The sequence below is a fragment of the Convolutriloba macropyga genome, chromosome 14 (assembly GCF_964194025.1).
Source record: "Convolutriloba macropyga chromosome 14, txConMacr16.3, whole genome shotgun sequence".
In the NCBI taxonomy this organism is placed as follows: domain Eukaryota; kingdom Metazoa; phylum Xenacoelomorpha; order Acoela; family Convolutidae; genus Convolutriloba; species Convolutriloba macropyga.
In genome coordinates, this window is record NC_134481.1 from 9,138,744 (window position 1) to 9,160,210 (window position 21,467).

General features: G+C 34.9%; 1 protein-coding gene across 1 annotated transcript in view; it reads right to left on the reverse strand.

The window, feature by feature from the left end:
• The window catches only part of LOC142353612 (sodium/calcium exchanger 3-like), a 155,416-nt gene that overhangs the window by 78,885 nt on the left and 55,064 nt on the right, over positions 1-21,467 (reverse strand). The window contains exons 5-8 of the mRNA XM_075405898.1: positions 16,097-16,269; positions 15,338-15,498; positions 7,979-8,186; positions 241-399 (exon numbers count right to left, since the gene is read on the reverse strand). Coding sequence (XP_075262013.1) covers positions 241-399; positions 7,979-8,186; positions 15,338-15,498; positions 16,097-16,269 — 701 coding nt within the window. The remainder of the gene's footprint in view (positions 1-240; positions 400-7,978; positions 8,187-15,337; positions 15,499-16,096; positions 16,270-21,467) is intronic.

The following is a 21,467-nucleotide window of genomic DNA, read 5'->3' on the forward strand; positions in this document are numbered from 1 at the left end:
GCAAAACTTCTCAATTACTTCAAACAGATGCTCGCAAGCGATAGGGAATACGTTCCCGGAATCCCGTTAAAAATGTCCAGTTACTTACCATAGCTTGCCACCATAGTAAGCACTACCAATGGGAATCCCGGTAAATTTCCTACGAGGAAATGAGGGATCATTAACGGGAAAAATACTGGGGAAATTGTCATAATTACCGGGAAGTCACGTACTGGGTAAACTTTAGATAATATAACTGACCGCTGACTTTGCAGTGAGTTGAGTTCTTTGTTCTGTCCAAGAGCGATCAATCTATAATACGCTTTGCTCTTCCTGCTACTCTCCAACATAGACCTGGCAACCATGTCCAGTATGTCGTCATCGGCAACATCTGGGTTGTCCTTTTTTGCAATCTGGAACCTAAAAGAAGAAAAAAATATACAAGTTCAAATTTTTGGCGATAAGTATCACAGGACTAGAACAAATCAAGGAAAAAACTCAAAAAAGCCCTGGAAAAATCGACCATAAAAAAGATAACTGGGGCCAAAAACAAACCTAGTAACCAAACAACTAAAAATTATGGTTTCAAATTCTTTTCTAATTTTCGCAAAAAAATCAAAACAGAAACCATATCATTCCATCAATGTAGCCTTCTAAAGCTTAAAGTCATTGAGAAATGTGGAAATCTTCTTACAAAATGCTGAAAACATCTTTAAAGAACACCAATGCAATCCAATGAATCATTGATTGCAAAAAACAAAGATAGAAAAACATAAAAACCTTACTGTCGAAACAGGAAAAGCTAACTAAATGAAATCAATTCAAGGCAAAAAAAATTCTAGTTCTGAAAGTCGTGGTAAACTGGTGAAAAAAGAACAATGACATTTGCACAAAAACAAAAATAAATTGTCAAAAATCCGGGATATTAAAACTCAAACGAAAAGCATGTTTAAATTTTAAAAAACTTAACCCAAACAGAAACAAATTTTCCCAGTGTGTTAACCTTGACAAGACACAATTTTGCGTAAAAGCACTTGAACTTCATTTCCCAGGACGACTCGGGATAAAAATCGAAATCTTAGAACACTTAAAAATTAGAATTAACGACTAATTGGCCTCCAATGATAAACCTACGAAAATTTTTAGGGCAACTTTTGCCAATTGAGATTTTACTGATGACAGTTTGAGCCAACGCTTGCGTAAACTTAATGAAACCAAAAAAAACTTTAAAAAACATTGAACTAGAGAAAAGTTTTCGGGACGTTTTTACTTGCTTATTAAAACCTTGAAAAAAGAAATACCATGAATTTTTACAAGCACGTGCAGCGCAGTCAAATCAACTGCGTAGCAGGTTTCATAGTTGAACAGAGTGAATGCTACGAAACAACAATTAAAACTGTGTGCAAGATTTTTAGCTTTAAATAAAAGCATAATATTAAAACATAGCCGGCAGATGGCCGGAATAGCTGCGAAATAGACTTGCATGCCGTAAAATACAGATGGAAAAAGATACAGAAGTGAGTTGATAATAGTTATCGCCGCCGCCTATAAAACTTACAAGTTTATTTCAAAGGAGGTTGTTTTTGGGTGCAAAAAAATTTTCCCTGTCGCGTCTCGAACCGGCGATCTCCGGATTAACAGCCAGTCGCCTTAACCACTCGGCTGTCGGACCATACAATCTGTTTTCTTACAATCAACTTTGTTTTAGGAACAGATTCTGTTTCTGAATAACCGCAATTTAGGTCACGCAGAAAGCGTGAAATCAAGCGCGAAAAAGCCATTTAGGCAGTTACGAGACAGAATGTTCTAGAACAAATGTAAAACGAAAATGAAGCGTCAGACGACGAAACAAAAAAAACCAAGAGCACCGCAATATAGCTACGCTCAGCTTACAGCTTCGCAGCTATAAAAAACTTAAGCCTACAAAAAACCAAAAAATAAGTTTTAAAAACCTCGATCAACCCCATTGATTCGCTATCTCTATTCAAAAACTAACAATTAGCGCAAACAATGTCTGTAATGAAATAAAAACATTTCAAACTTTTTTGACCACAAAGATTTCTATAACCAGCAAAAACAATGAAACCTTACACAGACATTTTTATCTAGATAAATTTTAGTTTAACGTGCTAATTTTATTTGTGGATTCAGAGCTTCTACAATTGCTCTAATAAATAAATAACTCAAGGAAAAATTAGAAAAAGAAATATGAGAGACATTGAGAAAACAATAATGGCTTAAGAATTTTGATAGTAAAATGCACAAAAACACTTTTATGTAACAAGCTTATTTCTCTAAAAATCACCTAAATGAAACTACTCTAGCCTTAATTGACTTCAGGGCTTTTTGTTTGAAAAAAAAGCAAAGCACACATTATTCCGGACTCTAATGGGACCTAAAATAGAAGATGCCTTTGCTAATTCACTGAAGAAAAAAGTATTAATGTAAATGGAATGGCAAAAAAGCAATAATGTGTCAAATGAGCAGGAGTTAGCTCATATATTTGCAGCAAAAAAGTTTATCAGCACAATGTTTTACTCATTTCCGTTTTTATTTCAGAATACCGAATGAGCGAAAGCATTTCGGGTAAAGAACAAAAAAACACCTATGCATAACGATTTATTAACTTGAAATCGCAAAAAAAATCACAAAGGGACACATATTAGCCTCGCTCTTTCTTCGCGTTCATTAAACATAGCCATTGTACTGACAAACATAACTGCTGAAAAACTTTGGCAAAGTGCAAATTGTTGAAGAAAACTGTTGCAATTAACTCAATGTGACTTTATCAGTAAAAGCCTGAGGGACACAAAACACGTGAATATAACTTTAATTGGACGGATATGTCGATGGACAAAAATTACTTTTGCCAAATTAGGTCAATTAGTTACAATCAATTTCTTCCGCTGCATATAACTAGAAAATTGTGGGGGAGACAGTATGAAACGATGTTAAGCGGGCATTAATGAGGGAATACTGTTGCAGAAATTTGTCTTTTTAATTTGTTCTGTGTGAGCGATAAACTTGATTGTTTGTTAACAAAGCTACCGTAAAATTTCAACTACGCAGATACAGATTTAGAAACACTAAAAGAAAATCGGAAAATTTTCTCCTTAGAAGTCACGCTTAGTAAATTGGTGGAGTAACCTTCTAGCTTCTTAATTTCGACAGATCTGTTCAGCCAAAACAAACGTCCTGATATTCGCATACTTGAGTTCAAATTTTCTGCTACTTGGGTTCGTCGTTGGGCTTTCGTCATTTTTTTCTGTCGAGCGGAGAAATTCTATAAGTTGCATCCTAAACTAGGATAATCCATACAAACTCAAACTTGAAAGGTTAAAAAGTAAGGAAATCACCAAATTAATTGAAAAATCTTTATATTTGCTCTCAAGCTTCTGAATAGACGGCCGGGTCAAAATTTGTGGTGTGAATTATTGCGAAGCAATTGACAGCATATACATTGAAATTTTGTATTTATTATCTTTGCTGCAATTAGATTTTGAATTATATTTTTTCAGCCGTTCCTCATTTCCAAATTTTTGGGGTTCTACAAAATAAACGCACCACGAAGAATGAAAACGCGTAGAAAACACATGGAACAAAAAAACACTCTGACCATAAAAATGAGAGATAATGTCCTAGGAAATAAGGTGCTTTATTTGAGCAAATGTAAATTATTAAAATTGATCAACATACTTTTTTCATCAACATACTTTTTCAAATTTCAGCTGCGCAATTATGGAAATGGTGTCAATAGGAAACAAACTGCCACATGTGAACAAGTTCCCATTGACAAAAACTGTCGGAAGCCATTTTCTCATTCATTATTAAATTCGTGCAAAAATTTTCAGGATTTGAAACAGTTTGCCCCTAGTTTTGTTTAAATTTTCCCAGACAGCTCCTTGACATCGAATTAACCCAAAAAATTTTGAAAAGATGTTAAAACTATAGCATAGCCTCACGACAACGAAATGAAAATCACATTAATAATGAGGAACCAGTGGTTGCTCGTATGAAAAAAAAACTCTTCTCTACATATGGTACTCTTGAAATCTCACAATTTTTCTTAAAAACTTAGTGGCATCGACTTTGAAACGCAATCTGTCAACTAATATGATTTCAGGACGAGAAGCGCGCGAAGAACAAATAAAGACCTGCAACAACTGAAGAGAGACAATGCAGCAAAAAGCAGAAGATGTCATAAAAAATCAAAATATTTTCACAATTCGTGTTCAAAAATATAACAACAATTTTCAGGCATATATATTTAACGTCACTTATTTGGTCTAGCAGTTTAGGAAGAAATTTTTGGAACAATCTAACATCCCGATGTTCACTAAAATTTAACGCAAATCTTCTGCTGTTCGGGTTTAGCACAGGATTTTCACAGCTGTTGTGTGGAGTAGGTTCTTTACATAAGTTGAACCTTGAAAAGGACTAATCCTTATTAAGAGAAAACAGCAGAACAAAAGCGTTCAAAGTGGAAAAAACTGCCCTCTTCAGTGAGCGTTTTAAACAGTAAAACTTGTATTAGAAATGCATTAACCGAGGTTTTGCTTGATCAGCACAGGAAAATATCAGTTAACAAACAAATAGAGGCCTTCAAATTCTATTTTATCTGTGAAAACGAACAGCCACGATCTAAAGATCATAACATAGCCTGCAGATTGCCGAAAAATAACCGCCGTTGACGCGCTTGATGCACAACGAGAAAGCAACAGAAAAAAAAAAGAAAGAAATTAACCATTTTTTTCTTGATTTCAGTGTCAGAAAGTGGACTAATTTGGCGTGCATTTTCAGTTGTATTCAAAAACTATACCTAATTCAGCCCTAAACTGAAAACTAATCAGCTTAATAACAGTGTCAGCTAGCAAACACTCTAATAAACTTTGACAACCTTATTCTCAATGACGTAATGACCGGAATTTATCGATTTATCCCGTCGTTTTTGATCTTTTGTCCTTGACAGTATTCACCGCATTGCGTAATTGAATGCATGAAACAATTTAAAATCCTTTCAGTTGAAACAGTGGGTGAAGTAAGTCAGAAGTTAGTCGCGAGGAACTAAAACAAAAAAACGTGATCAAAAGGTAAAGCGAATTTATAAAACAGAGCAGGACAAGTCATGACGTACAATTTATAGATTTTTGACCGACTCAGCAGGCAGAAATAGATCTAGAAGGAACATGAATTAATCGGAAAGATACTTCTAAAAAGCAAATAAAGAAATGAAAAACTGAAAATCAATGTCGAATTGACGCATGTGAACAAAAAACCACAAGCGGGAAAGCAAAATTTCGTTCAAACACTGTTTTCTTGCTCTATTTTAAGAGAGCAAAAATATAGAGCAAAAAATTTTCCTGCCGAAATATCACTCGCTAATTCGCTCCACTTCTTGTTTCGGCGAGACCAAAATCTTCTCTCCAATTTGTCTTCAAATATAATGAAACTGTGTGAACAGATCTTAAAAAATTACATAGCCGTAAAAAATGCGGAAACGACTTGAAGGAAAAAACTAACGCCCTTAACTAATATAAAACTTATTCTAATTAGTAATCAGAATAACTAACATAATGTTTATCCTACTGAATAACACTAATCACTTCAAATTAAGAAAGTGAAAAAAATCAACGAGGAAGTATCTGACCAGAGAAAACGACAGAGAATGCGAAAAAATACGCAGATTGGGTTGCAAATTTTAAAAAAAATTGGCAAAAACATGCGATACATTTAGTTTTATTTCGTTGAACTACTGCAAATTGATACAAAAGCTGCACTAAATTTTCAAGTAGAGAAAACGGAGGTAAAAAAAATTGAAAAGAACAACAAAAAAAAACAAGAATCAGTAAAAAAGCAAACAAAATTTAGCCACTTTTTACGGACCAACTGCCATTCCATTGAATCCAAATCATTTTTTAATAAAAACTTTTAGTACAGCTTCTGGTTAAGCGTTCATCAATCCAGAACCTTGTCAAAGCACACAATCAGAAGTTTTCAGCAAGAACAAGAAAAAAAACCACAAAAATTTGCTATTTTTTTTTTAAAAAAATTACTCAATTATCTTTACTATAATGGATCAAAACTAATATCAATACCATCAACCAGCATCAAAAACAACTAAATTGACTATGGGCATCCCAAAACGCTATAAAAACTTTTAAACGCAAAAAGCATTGGAAGACAGTCCTAAAAATAAGCAATTTGTGATTTCACAAGACCGCATGGAGCCAAAAAAAGTTGATTGGAGCAAATAGAGTACTGTAAAGTTTCTAAAACAATAGGCAAGCAAAACTGGCTAAGAAATTATTCTAAAATTAAAAAAAACGAAAATAGCAAAAAATTAGGAAAAGTAATTAAAAATTTCTCATTGCCTTTTTTATAAAAGAAAAATTCTTTCAAATCATTGAAAATTTCATCACCTGGTTCCTAACAACTCCATAACTTTTATGCGTCTATTCAAAGCCCATAAAAAGCAGTATAACAAAACAAACTGAAACAAATTGCTAAAATTTTCCTAAAACTCGGCTAAAAAACCTGCAATATGGTATAAAATTCTTTTTATGACCAGGAACCAACAAACCACTATCAAACTCTAAAAAACGAAATATCACAATCAAACTTTTAAACAAAAAAAAAGAAACAAAGAAATGGTTTCAAAAACGCCGCATGTGAACTCAAAATTTTTCTCGCTTCCAGATATTTTTTCACGCTTTAGTTTCCTGCTCTCGCGAAAACATTGGAATGAACAAAAAACCACTCTCTATTTGCTCCACTCTTCAATTTTGATCCGTTTAAAACCACTCCAAAATTCTTTACGCGTTACAATTCCTGCTTCAAAATCCACTCCAACTAAAGTGATATAGTGGAAGGACTTCTCCAATACTCCTCTTCTAGTCATAAAAAAAGACAATACCCCAATACTATTCAAACTCTTCGAATTTTAAAAAAAGGAAAGCGCCTAAATAATAGCCGCTGAGAGGTTGACGGCGGCTATTAATAAAAATTACCGACTACCGTCGCCCGAATTGCTGCTAAACGACCAGCAATCGGTTGGCTTCGTGAGTAGCTAAGCACGGTTTAGTGAGGCTAGCTTTAGCTTAATTGAAGGGGCGTAAGTGAAGGCAGCGGAGTGAGTTGCTCCGGGGGGCTGATGCGGTGGCAACAGCGGGGGGAGTCGATCTCTACTTAAGTAAATCGCATATTTTAAGACTAGTGAGCTGAAAGACATTAAGAGCACTTAATGCCCGCTGGGCGCTGCCTGTTTATCCCGTTTTTGAGGACGAAAATTCAAATGCGTCAGACGAAAAAGTGGTCAAGCAATCTGTCTTTTAATGCAAAAAATCGCATAAAAAATACAGACAGGTCTAATATAATTGCTACAAACTTCGTTTGAGAGCAATTAAAAATAACAACACTGATGCTGTGATTAGTTTATTTAATATTTAAAGCCAATTGGATATTTAACCCGATAATTATAGCCAGAATAATTTACATGTTTACTTCAAAAAAGACAGATTAAATGTCAATATGTCGAGAAATATCCACACCCAGGTTTAGACCTGGACTTATGAAAAGACTTCATAATTCTAGTGGGGGGGGGTCTTTATTGACTATATATTGACTATATATTGACTATATATATTTATTATATTGCAATAATACTTCAGATATTTCTTTTGTTCTGAAGCATCTGAATAGAGAAAGCAGTCTTATTCTATAGGAGACAAACCCCCACGAAAACAAATTCACTCCTCCGGAAGGGGTTCCATAATAACTTTGCCTTTCTGTCGGGATAAATTTTTTTGGCTGTAATAGATTTATACCAAGTCCCATGGGCCGCTAAGGCATTTCCATTGCCTGCGAAGCATGACCAAATCACAGTTCTTTCTTTATAAGTCAAGTGAGGGCTAAATTCAGTGGAGGTTTTTTCGGAAACTGGTTTCGGCGGCATTTAGCGTTGAGAAATCAACCCAGACGTACCAAGAACTCTTTTATTTACCTCATCAGGAACTCTTGTTTGCGAGTGTTTGTGAGTTTAAACCTCTGACATTGAGAGACCATCACATCGGTAGTGTTTCGTGTGTTAACAGACATTTGAGATGGGGCTAAAACTCCACTTTCAAAATCATCATCATTATCGTCTTCCCCTCCCCGGGTTTTGATTTGTCTGCCTTGCCTCTTTTTGTTCCTTAGAATTCTGCTCTGACCTGAACACATTGACAGTATTAGATAGATCGAGGCATTTGTTTCTGTGGCCTGGAATAAGGACCGTTATCATTTAAATTTTGAAAATAAGTTCAGTGGTAAATAGTAAACCGCATGTCAATATTCATGATGTACACATTCAAAATTAATGAAGTTTATCAATAGAGAGACAAAATCTGGTTGAGGTGGCCAAAAACTTGACATCTTATGTATAAAATGAGGTATAAAGCCATAAAAAGACGTTTGACATTTGGCTATTAAAAATAAACCCATAAAATGCAAATGAGAAAGACCCTGGCCATACGTGGTTTTGAATGAGATCCCGTGAATGAGAACACAGCGATACCCGTCTGAAGAAATTAATTTCCGGTCAAACCTCGTTTTGCTTAGATTGGACTTGATTCTACCAATTTTATAGTCTGGATGGTCAGAACAAGATTTGATCAAACAACCCAGGTTGACCAGACTTGGAAAACTTACTAAGGCCTTACTACGGCACCGTATAAGTCTTAGAAAAAACCGTACTAAGTCTTGTCAAGTTTCCTACGGCACCGTACTACGGCCGTACTAAGATTTATAAGGTGCCGTGCTAATGTCATATCAAGACTAAAAAGGTGCCGTAGTAAGGCCATACCAAGACTAATAAGGTTTTTAAGGTAAAATAATAGCTTGAAAATTGTTGGAAAAGGCTCCAGTCAAGTTGAATAACCCGACTTTTGAGACTTTTCCAGTTTGTTCTGGGTGTGTTTCCCTCCTCCTTTCTCATCCGGGCTGGGAACCGGCTCCGGCGGAGCTACAAACTAAAGTTATAGGAGCATTGAGCAGAGCACTAGTTAAAAAATACTAGGCTCGAAAAGCTCTCTCCAAAACAGACAAATTTTAAGAATAAAAAAAATCTTCAAAAATCCTAACATTTTACATTTTTTCGCAAAATATGAAATTGGCCGGAATTTTTACGTTAATCAAGTTCAAATATTCGTTACAATCAAGGGAACAACATAAATGGCCGATAAAACCGAAAAAAATCCAAGATTCAACAAAACTCTAAATTCAGAAGATTTTCCAGAGAAGACTTTTTTAAAACCTAGAGGAAGTCTTTTTTTACTGGAGCCTTTTCTACACAAATTATGGTCCTTCTTCGACTTAGACACGAATGCTAGTGACAACTAACAGGTTCATAACGTCATAGGGCCCAAATAAACCCAACGTCATAGGGCCGAAATAACAGGTTCCTAACGTCATAGGGCCGAAATAAATTTTAAAAAAAGAGGCTATATATTAGAGGAGTCAGTACACCTAACAAAGCAGACATGAAAACAAGGAAAAAAGATATAATAGAGCTTTGTGAACCAATTTTGTCGTGTTCATAGGTGTAGAGACTGGGTAGACTAATGATCAACGGTCAAAGGCTACGAAATTTTGCTCTAAGTGACCGAGAAAAGAAATGAATCCACTTTTTCAAAAAAAGATTTTTCTTCAAAAATCATAACATTTTCTGCAAAATTTGAAAATTGAAGGAATCCTTACGTTAAATGCAATTCAAATAGTGTGTACAGCCGAGGGAACACCTTAAATGGCCCAAAAACTAAAACATCCAAGATTCAACAGGCCTCTAAATTTGGAAGACTTTCGAGAGGAGACTTTTTAAAACATAGAGAAAGCTTTTCCTTTACTGGAGCCTTTTCTACATAAATTATGGCCCTATTACAACTTAGACACGTCTACTAGTGATAATTAACAGGTTCCCAACGCCATAGGGCCGAAATAAACTCAACTTAGAGATATATTTGCAAAAAAAAGAGGCTATATATTGGAGGAGTCAGTACACCTAAGAAAGCAAACATGAAAACAAAGAAAAAAGATATAATACAATTTTGTGACCCAATTTCGTCTTGTTCATAGGTGTAGAGACTGTTTAGACTAATGATCAACGGTCAAAGGCTACAAAGGTACCGTACCAATCTCATCAGAAACGAGGAGAGGTGACTTGCACACCAAAAATTGACCATCTAAACTACGGAAAAACGCCATCTAAACTACGGAATATGGGAAGAATCCTCATTATCAGGGGAGTCTAAGGAGTCAATTCTCGGGGCGAATGCAGCCATATGGAAGTTTAAAATGGTCATCATTTCAGTGCTTCTCTCCTCAGGGGGATAATCTGTGGTTAAGATTCCCGGCCAATTTCTGAAAAAACGGCTGAACAAAAACAAACGCCCTTAATATCATGTAGCACTGCTTGATATAAACATCATATTAAAAATGAGCCCAACCGGTGCACTCTTCAAGGAGTTGTAGCAAAAGCATGGTATCGTGTCAAATGACCCCAGAGGAGAGATACAGCACATTCAGAGCTAAAATTGAACTTCTGAACTACAAAAAACGACATATAAAACATATACGGGGATAGTCACCATTATCAGACAAAACTCACCGACTAATTATCGGTTCTAAATTAGCCTGTTTTTTTGGTATAACATGTACATACACGAAATGTACCGGACACGAATTGGTCAAAATGGTTGTATGTGTCCTCGCCAATTTCTCGAAAACGGCTAAAAAAACAAAACGCCAATTACAGGACAGGGATCCAAGTACGGCTCACGTTGAGTCCAAACCAAAAAGCAGATCAAAATCGGCCCTCTCTACGACGAGATATTCCAACATAAACGTACCGTACCAAATACGGGTACGGGTGACGCATCGCTAAAATTGACCATCTGAACTACATAGAGCTGCATAGAAGAAATATATTGTGAGACTCCCCAATAACTGAGGAATCTAACGAACCCATATGTGTACCGTAAATTGGCTATTTTGGGACATCGATTTTTGAGTGAACCAACAAGTTCAAATATATCGCCTTTTTTTAAATTGGTCAAGGAACAACTTTTTACCAACCCGGTTACGGAAACCATTTTCTACTGCAAGCTAGGGGGGTTCGGTACCAACAAAATGCGACCATCCCCGTTAAAATTGTTAAAGTACTTTTGAAGATATTAGCAAAGTACTGACTTGTACCCCATCTTTTGGGCCAGAAGCGGAGCCCAAAATCTCCGAAACTGACGTAAAACAACGTGAAACAGCGCTGCCAGGGTGTTTCTGGCTGTTATTGTAGTTCACCTCGGTTTTCTTCGTCACTGCAAATCTTCGTGGAAAGGTGGAAAAAAACTTTTCCGCTTCGCCATGAAGGCTATGATGTTTTGTGTGTTTGGACACAAAACAACATCCACAGAAATTTGATGAAAACATGAAAAAAGAAAAATTGTTGATTTAAGCTCATCAATTGATACAAGTAGCTCCAAAGACCTAAATGGTGCCTAGAAAACACAAACTGCACGCCGAAAGCCTGTTCTTTGCGCAAAAGACCACTAATCGATTAAAATATGAGAATTGTTATTTTTTTCAGCATTCACTTTAAAATTACACTTTCAGAAAAAATTTTTTGGAAGAAGACCAATAATTCCATCCAAGACGTGCTTAGAAGGAAGAGAATGTGCTATATATTACCTATTTTGATTTGTAATTGACAGAGAAATAAAAAAAAGGTGAAAAAAAACTGAGTGCTTTTTTATGCGACAAAATAAACTTCGTTCCTCAGCATTTGCAGACTCTGCGAGAATATCCATCGTAAATGTTTCAGCTCACCCGGGCATTAATTTGTTCTTAGGCCTGGAATGACGTGAATAATCAAAAACAGCTGAGAAAAGCTTTTAGTTGCGAAACAGTTGCTTTCAAAAGCGTGTCCTAATATTTTCATACAAAAAAAATTGATAAATTGTCCTTTCATGAAAAAAACTGTTGTAGTTCTTCATTTCCAATAGCTATTAGAAATCTTTCAAGAAGCTAATGACGGAGAATGCATGAAACAAACAATACCAATCGAAAAAAGCGACAAAAAACTAAAGATAATCAACTACAATTGAAAAACAAGTCGGAACTTTTTTTAAAGACTACTTAATTTTTCTTGATCTTAAAATGCAGCATAGTTCGAGTGCTGCGTTCTTTCAACAATTGAAGTTTTGAAGTAATAGACGTTGATAGACATTTTGAGGACTAGGGTGAAATGGAAATTTGATGTTTGAGTTCACTTGCAACACAAAAGCTTTCCTTCGGGTTATTATGGATGAAAAAAAGTTACTTGAAACCTTATTTGTTTTAAAATTAAAAAAAACAACAAAATGAGGTCTTACATGTTAAGATATGTGCACTGTTGAATTTATTTCTCTTGTGGGCTTAATAGGAGCAAAAGTCTAATGAATAAGTATCAAAAACTATCCTTGATCAGCTTTACCCTCACTTATTTACAACTTCTACAAATCAAAAAATTTTCAATGTTTTTTCAATGTTTGCCAGTTTTCGAGCCCTAATTCCCACTTCAAATTTGTGTTGGCCTAAACAGAGGTCCCATTCGGCTACAGAATGAATTTAGAAGGGACTAAAAGGTTTGAGACATATGACCATTTATGATTTTCACAGGTACCCATTTTATCAGCGAAAAACGTTGTTATCGCAACAGAAAACGCGTGATTGACTATTTCGCTGACACTATGTATTTATCTTTCTCAACTAACTACTGACAATTGGTTTTTGTTTTACTTGCTACCTAAGAAGGACTCAAAATGGTGGGACAATCAGAAAAAGTTTTTAACAGCACAAAAAGAAAAAAAATACTTATAAATCATAAGCTGGAACGCACTGGATGCTTTTGTTCGACCTTTTGAGTGTTTACCACTTCGTTCACGTTTGTTGAGAACACATTGAACTATTTAAACGATCATTGAACTGTTTTCATGAAAACGAGTATTTGAAACACGTTATCGACGCTAAATTCTACATAAAATAAAAATATTGTTTTTTTTCAAGTTTGGCAGTTAATAACTTTTTTACCGGCTCTATTGAAGAAAGCATTGAGCAGGTAAAACACGAACTGTTTGGTACCATCAAAATGCGACTATTCCGAACAAATTTGGTACGGTACTTCAGGAGATATAAACAAACCCCTAATTGTACCTCACTTTTTCAGCTATTTTTAAAGCCCAAAAATTTCAGCTATTTTTAAAGTCCAAAAATTCCGTGAAGATTATGGTGTTTCATCAGTATTGATGCAAAACAACATACGCCAAAATTTGACGAAATCATGAAAATGGAAAAATTGTTGAATTAAGAGCAATCATTGATATAACTAACTTAAAAAAGCACAACTCAGGCAATGAAATTTGAGATTTGACACTGTTTTCAGGAATCAATCCTGAATAACCGTTCAAAAACAAATTTTCAAGACACACTAATTGCATTGCATGCAGTAACAACTTAAGCGCCAAAAATTGCGCTGCTGATTAGCCAGTTAGATGCCCAAACTATAGAGAAGTTCAAAATTCAAAAAACCTTGATTTAATTTTTTTAAAGCGATCAAATGCATTTATTGCTGCGCGTTTGAAGATTTTTCTCAAATCATTTTTTAAATATTTTAAACTATCACATTCTAGGTCGGCAAGACGGCTCTTCCTGCTGTGAATGCCCAAAAACAACTGAAGTTTCAAATAAGCCAAAACTTGAAAAAAAAAATTTTCTGAAACCAGAATCGATTTAATTGAACCGAACGCAAACCAAACACATTAATTTTTCTTTTCCTTCCTATAAACTGTGGGCCTAATTTTAGGTTTTTATTAACCAGCTATGTAAGAGGTACTGACGGTTTCATGTTAAAAATAGTGCTATTTTTATTTGGTTCACTTAAAACACAAACTTTTTTTTTCCGAACTTTATTTCACAGCTAACCTTTTTTTGAGACATAATACGTAAGCATTTGTCTTATTTGGAAATTAAAAAACAACTTGGACGTTTTCGGTGGATATTTGGAGTTGAATGTTTTTCTGGTTGATTATTGACATTACCTACAAAAGATATTAGTGAGAGATTCCGTTGACGAAAAAGTTGGGAAATTTACATGTAATACTCTCACCACGTTAGGAACCAATTGAAGTTCACCTCAAAAGTGTCCAATTTCTGATATGCAATAGATAAAGACTAAAGGAAATGGTAGAATTTTTTCTTAAATGCGCCAAAACATTCATAAATTAATTTTTACAGAAACAAGTGCACAATTAACTGAACCGACCGCAAACAATTAAAAAGAACTTTTTTTTTCAGTTTACTATAAACTGTGGGCCTGCAGTTTGCGATCTATTTACCAGCTGTGTGTAGGTGTGACTGACAGTTTAATATGTAAAACTGCGCAAATTTTATTTGATCCACTTAAACCGCAAACCTTTTTTCCGAAATTCAGCTCAAAGCTAATAATTTTTTGAGACATAATACCTAAGCATTGGCCTTCTTTGTAACAAAATCTCAGCTTTGACGCTTTTGATGGATTTATGGATTTATACAATTTTCTGGTTGATTAATGACATGAACTGCAGAAGATATCATTAGACCTCCAAAGTTCGGCACGTCCTCACAAGGGGCGTGACAGGTTTTTGCTATGCCGAACTGTTTCAAGGTAAAATTTTTGACCGTTAGGTGTACCTGCAGAGCAAAATAATGTTCGAAAAAAATACTTGGGAAAAATTACAAAACTTGGTACGGCCTTATAAGGAGCCGTACTAAGTTTTTTTTAATTTTTCATAGATGTGAAAAAGGCCAAAAATTAGTGAAAAAATGACTTGTATGAGATAATCGTTGTTTTTAAAACCAATTTTAGGAAGGTAAACTTTAGAAATTGGCAATTACATCAATTGGATACGGTGCCGTAGAAAACTTATTACGGCCTTATACGGTGCCGTACAAAGTTTTGTAATTTTTCAAAGTTTCGTCTAAGGTGGTCAAACTGGGAACTCAACATAAATACATCAACTTTTAATTACAGTCTCCCACTTATCTTAATGTGCACTCGCTCGCAGAGTTGCCCGAAGAGGTTTATTTCCGGCTCGAGCTCTTTGCGTTGGCAAGGCTCTGTAAAAAGTCAACTGTTGTGTTAAAATTAGCTAACACCGGAAACTACTCAAAAACATTTGAGTCTAGAAGTCTCGCACCTACGTTATCCAGAGTGGCGCCCAGGCACCACAACTCTGATGACGTGCCGGTTTTGGTAGCTTGTCATACTAAAAGCTGGATAGTTACAGCTCCATATAATATTGGAGATAAACTGAACCTTCAGATCTCAGCATGCTGATAGACTTGTCTTCGAACCCCTCCCCACTTTCATCATCATCGCCATCAATCATTGCAGTCTCCCCTCCACCTCCCGGTCCATAGAATCTACTCTCTGTCTCTATCATCACCTTTCGTGCCTTCTCGGCCATACGACTTTCTCTAGAAAAGAAAGATGAGGTACCAGACCAGAAGTCGGTATGCCAAGAACCGAAAAGGGGCCCCTGTCTAGACTTTCATGCCTTAATTCATGTCTCCAGACCGCTAATTTAAAAAGCGGTCCGGAAAAAATGTCCCATTTTGAACACAAGAGGATCCTGCGGTGTGTTCATTTTGATACATTTTACTTTACAGATATTGAAAAATAGATAAATACATTTTTATTCAATTATCTGTCTCTATTAATCGCATAAATAGTTGAAATAAAGCTAACTATGACTACAATCACAAACCAATCATATGCTTTTGCTTCTTTTGACCACCATTAAATGATATAAGGGAGAATTAACCGGGCTACAACAGGGCGTGGAAAAATCAGGGTTAAAAATACGGGACAATCATTGATATAAATTATTGCTTGTTCCAAACGAGTTTTTTTTTCAGCATTCGAGCCTTAATTCAGTTTTTTGTCAAGATTTTTACAAGCTGATTCATAAACTTGCAAGATTCTTGCAAGCATCATGCAGGAATCTTGAAACTTCTGAAAAAGATTCCCAGAATCATACAGTTTGAGTCCGCCCATCACTATGTTTTAACTCACCTCTTGTCAATTCTCCATGCGATCAGTACAAAGATAGGGAAGAAGCAGAGAGTGACAAATGCCTCCCATATGTCAATCACACAGGGCGTGATCCCCTTCAGAATTATGAACAACCACAGGTAAGCCCAGATTGAGAACACACACGTGAACACAAACACGCCGAACTTCTCAACCTGAAATAAAAAAGTGAACCTCTGCTCTATAAATTAAGTCCTTTATTAACCCTGCTTTATAAATTGAGTATTCTGCCATGCTAGATAATTTTAAGAACCCAGATTCAGACCTCGACTTATGGAAAAAGTACGCTCGCCCAATAAGTGGTATGAAAAGACAGTGCTCGACCCAAATACCTATGAAATGAATTTAGCAAACAGCTGGACTTCAGCTCGATCTATATTGTCATGCTCGACTTTTGTGGACTAAAAATTTTCTCGATCCTTTTCTTCTCGAACCAAACAGCGACCTTTGCTGGACTCAAATTCGTTCTTCGCGCTTTACTTCTGCTTGATCCAATTTATCACGCTTGACTTTTGCGGACTCAAATCGTCTCGGCCCTCTTTTATCCGTTCGATACAAAATTTTTATCTGCGACTTTGTGGATTCAAATACTTCACAATGAAATTTTGCTCATATTATCATTCTCAACTTTTGCTTCCACACATTTTTTTCACGATAGAGCTTAGCTCAACTTAATTGTTTTGCTTGACTCATGCTTGCCTCAAGGTAAAACGGGGCAAAGCTGGGTGAAGCAGTGTTAAATATGTCGAGGAAAACTCTTTTCATGAGTCTGCTTTCGTGCGTCGGAAAATTTACGTAAAAATTTGTTGCTCATTGATGTTTGTAACGTAACCAGCAAGTATGACTCTTGATCAATCAAAAAAAGCTTGTTGCCTCAAAAATTTGACATTTCATAATTTTTTGGGAAAACACCACATTTTTGTCGTGCTTACAGACATAGCCGGCAGATTGCCGGAAAATAGCCACGATAGACCTTTGTGGCCTTCCATTAATTGAGATAACTAAAGAAATAGGATAGATAGAATAACTGCTAGTCCTTTAATAGACCAGTAGACTTTTTGGTTATATTCGGATTGTCATTTTTTTGCTCTGTAAGCACAAAACCCTAAGAAACCTTATTAAAAACCAAAAAATTAAGACTAACACTGAAGAATTAGGGCATATACGTTTGGCACTACTTAGATGCACACTATTGACCTTTAACCAGTAAATGTTCATAAAACTTACAGTTCACTAGGCGAGTTCAGAATTAAATTTTTGGAGTGAGGTTAGGCATTCAAATGACCTAAAAGCAGAACAAATGATGTCGCGCACACAATTTTTAACTGCAAAGCAGTAAAATTTACTGAAATCGAAGAAATCAAATCCAAGAAGTCAGTTCGCAAGAATCGTCGATGGATGGGACGAATTAAAAAACATATAGCCGGACAAGTCTTGACGTAAAATTCAAGGAATTTTTTTTGACTAAACAAAAAAACTAGACCTAGAATTGACTACGAGTAAATTCAGAAAACGCTTTCCAAAGAAAAATCAGATTTAAAAAAAACAAAAAAAACCAGAAAATCAAAGTGGTAAAATGCCGCTTGTGTACAAAAAAAACCATTAGCGAGAAAGATAAATTTGGAAATTTAAAAAACTAGGCCTAGAATGAACTATGAATGTGTTGGGGAAAACCATTAAGAACAAATTGCGATACAAAAAAAAACAGATAAATTTATAGTGAGATTGCCTTATGTGACTGAAAAATCACGAGCGGGAGAGCAAATTTTTGTTCAAACGCCATTTTCTCATTCTACTTTAAAATTAGAGTGAATAAATTCCACTCCGCGAAACCACTCATTTTTTCTATCCACTTCCTGTTTCGGCGTGACCAAAATTATGAAAATGTGTGAACAGATCTTAAAAAAAGACAGCGCCCCAATACAATTCAAATTCGTTGAATTGTATGAAATCACGATGTCTCCAATAATAGCCGCTATCGCTTCGCGGCTATTAATTGAACTACTAAGTTTCAGGCAATGTGGCGACATAGTCCAGCTGCACTGAATGCATTACCTTATGAGTTTAAAAATTTCCTTAAATTTTGGCTATTTGCCAATTGTCTGTTAAGTTGGACTGCTCTGGAGCAAAGTTCTTATGTCTTCCCCCGTTGCGGCTTCGCTATGTGCATAACAAAAAAATAATTTAAATTTTTTAAAAAATTTTAATTTTCAATCCAAATGAGTTTTAAATTTTTAGTTTTGCAAGCAAGCAGACTTACGAAAGCACTTCTGCTCTACCCACGAAAAGACCATGCTTGACCGATGAATTGTCTTTAGCTCAACTTTAATACTGCAATTTTGGCACCCAGGAATTGGCCATAATTGTCGCAAAATGCTCAACCCAGGAAATACAACTTTAAGTAGGAAATTGTATTTCCGCAACTTTAAGTAGGAAACTATAATTTTAGTCAATAAAATCCCTCGCTAGTTGACTTTTTGAATCTTTACATAACAAGGCGGCTCGGTAATTTGCGTTCGCACATTAAGTTCCGACCCCGCTCATCTACATTTTTCACTTAATTATCTGCCAAATGAGGAAGAGATGAAAAAATTAACATATCAACATATCGTTCAACAAATGTCTGAAAGAATAAAAAGAATCTACTCTAGAGAGCCTATGAGACCTGTGGCTATCATAATATGACTACCAGAAAAAACAGCAAAAAAAATCAAATAGTTACAAATATTAATAACGACCAAAACTCCTTGTCCATCTTTTGAAAACCACAAATAACCAAATCAAAATGGCTTCAGATAAAATTTATACTCGGAAGATTAAACGATATTTTTTTTGGAACAAAATATGGGACTTTTCCTCAATGCGACTTGGCAACAAGTTGACTAGAAATGAGCAAAAGGGGCAAAGTTTATTAAAGCATTGCTTTTTTAAAAAAAGAATTAAATTCGAACTGATTAGAAACCGTACGCATCAAATGAAATCATTGAGAGAGTCTTTTATACCTCAATAGAGAGCCACTGAGGCCTTTCATTATCCAGGATATGTCATACGACTACAAAAAGAACGACAAATACAGGCAAAAATTGCACGAAAAATTGTGCACGAAAACGATGTCCCCCAATCAATTAAATATCAAGCTGATCACTAAAAACAATAAAAGTCTTCTTTTGCATTTTTTGCAGGTGACAACATTTGTAAATCAAACGACGCCAGTTATTGTGATAATGTGACAAGAAAACAAAAACCTACAAAAGGGGCAAATATACCAAAATCACGAAAATGGTTGTTATGAAAAACTGGTTGTTCCAAGAAGAAAGACCATAAGAGGAAAATAAAACCGTTATTAAGAGCAAATTGTATTTTAATAAATAAATGATGTGAATTGTTTACAGAGATGCTTAGCTACAATTTAACACAAATAAAATTGGCAGATCTCAAAAATCTATCTCTTTTTTTATTAAAAACAAATATTTTCAAAATTCATAGCCAACAAAAGCTTTCGACTAAAAGAGTAGACAATTTGTCCTGCAACTACTTGGAAAACTAATTCCGACTGTTATTAATGAAGGTAAATCATAAGACTATAAAATAACATTAAATATAATCCGAACTAAAAGTTTCACAAACAACTTTACGAAACCACAGTTTTGAAGCCATTAAATTTGTAAGTAATTAACCGAGAGAATATAAGGTCTTCATTTGCGTCTCCTTTGCTTATCATAATGTTTTTTTGTAAAACGACTATCACAAAATGACAACAAAAAGAACCACAAAAACTGAAAAGTATCTAAACTTCACACAATTCTTCTGATACAAATTGTCTAAGCCCTGAAGACATCATTTAAAACGTTTAAACAACAGAAAGTTTTTGTTTGATTCAACAAAACGTTAACAAGAGCTTGTAAATATTGAGACTATTTTACGAAATGATACAACAAAGTAAAATACGAAAAAAACGCAAACTAGAACAACGTGATAAGTTGAAGAATAATATTACTTTTTTTAGAAATTTAATTAGAAAGTCAAAACAGCCAATAGCTATTTACCGATATCAGTTTATAAATTCATTTGTCTATCTATAATTGGCCACTGAGACCTTTAATTAAACAATATCTGGCGTATGACAACAAAATTAACAAAAAAACAGGGCAAGAATAAAAAACTCTACCAATTTCTGCAAGAGAACGGTGTCGCAGCCCTTCAAACCATATGTTATGAAAACAAAAAAATTGTTCAGATTCAAATGTTGTAAAATTTGTTTCAGTTAGATTGTTAAATAATCTGACAATTTACAAAAGAAACAAAAACAACAGCAAAAATAGGCGATTATGCACAAATAATTTAAGTCAGAAAATTTTTTATGAAAACTCGTACTACCAAAAACAAGAAAGACTTCTTTTTAATACAATCGGCCACAAAATTAGTTTGCATTCTATAAGGAGGAAAACTTGACCTGTACTTCCTGAGATTAAGCAACATGTTGACTAAAATAACATAAAAAATTGACAAGCTCAAAAAATCACAGAAATTTCCTTAAAACAAATACATTCAATAACATAAGAGACATTAGGTAACAACGAAAAGAATAGAAAAGGTTCACTTGCACCTCTTGAGGAAAAAATTTAGATCTTCTAGTTCTTAAACTCAAAAATCAGACTGCCAAAGAATAATAATTGAAAGCAAAAGACAAGGATTCAGTCAATTTTTACTAAAACTCTTCCTCAAAGCCATAAAAACCCTTTGGTTCCCTTAAAACAAACTGTATCTACATTTGATCTCAAATTTACGTACAATTGAGCTGCCATTAACGGAGCCGTGAATAAAAATTTTTTTTCCAGTAATTAACATTGAAGAAACAAAGCAAAATATTTTAAAAAAAGGCAGCATCAAATTAAAAACCAAAAAGACTCTGATTCTAAGAATCCATGATAAAATCGAACTTCTCCCTGATTTTGCCGCCCGCCCAGCAAATCGACCAAGTGTTCCAAGTGTTTTCGATTTTGATCAATTGTTGAGTGGAATTCTCCAAATATTAAAAAAAAACAACGATGCATTTTGTATAATTATCGAGTTAAATCTGCAAAAAACGGCAAAGTTTGAATTCCAGAAGACTTTCATATGGCGCCTAATTGCAATTAGCGCTCTCTGTGATATTATGGAGTCTGTGTTAAGGTTTCTAGGTCCTTAAGTTTGGCAAACTTTAACAAAGTGGACCAAAAAAGCTTATTTTGTTCCATTTTTGATGAAAAAAGTTTGAATTTTGAAAAGTTTATCAAAAATTTTAGCCAAAAAACTTCAATCAAATAATTCAGCAACGCTCTTCTATCTCTAACGGTAACAACAACACTCTGCC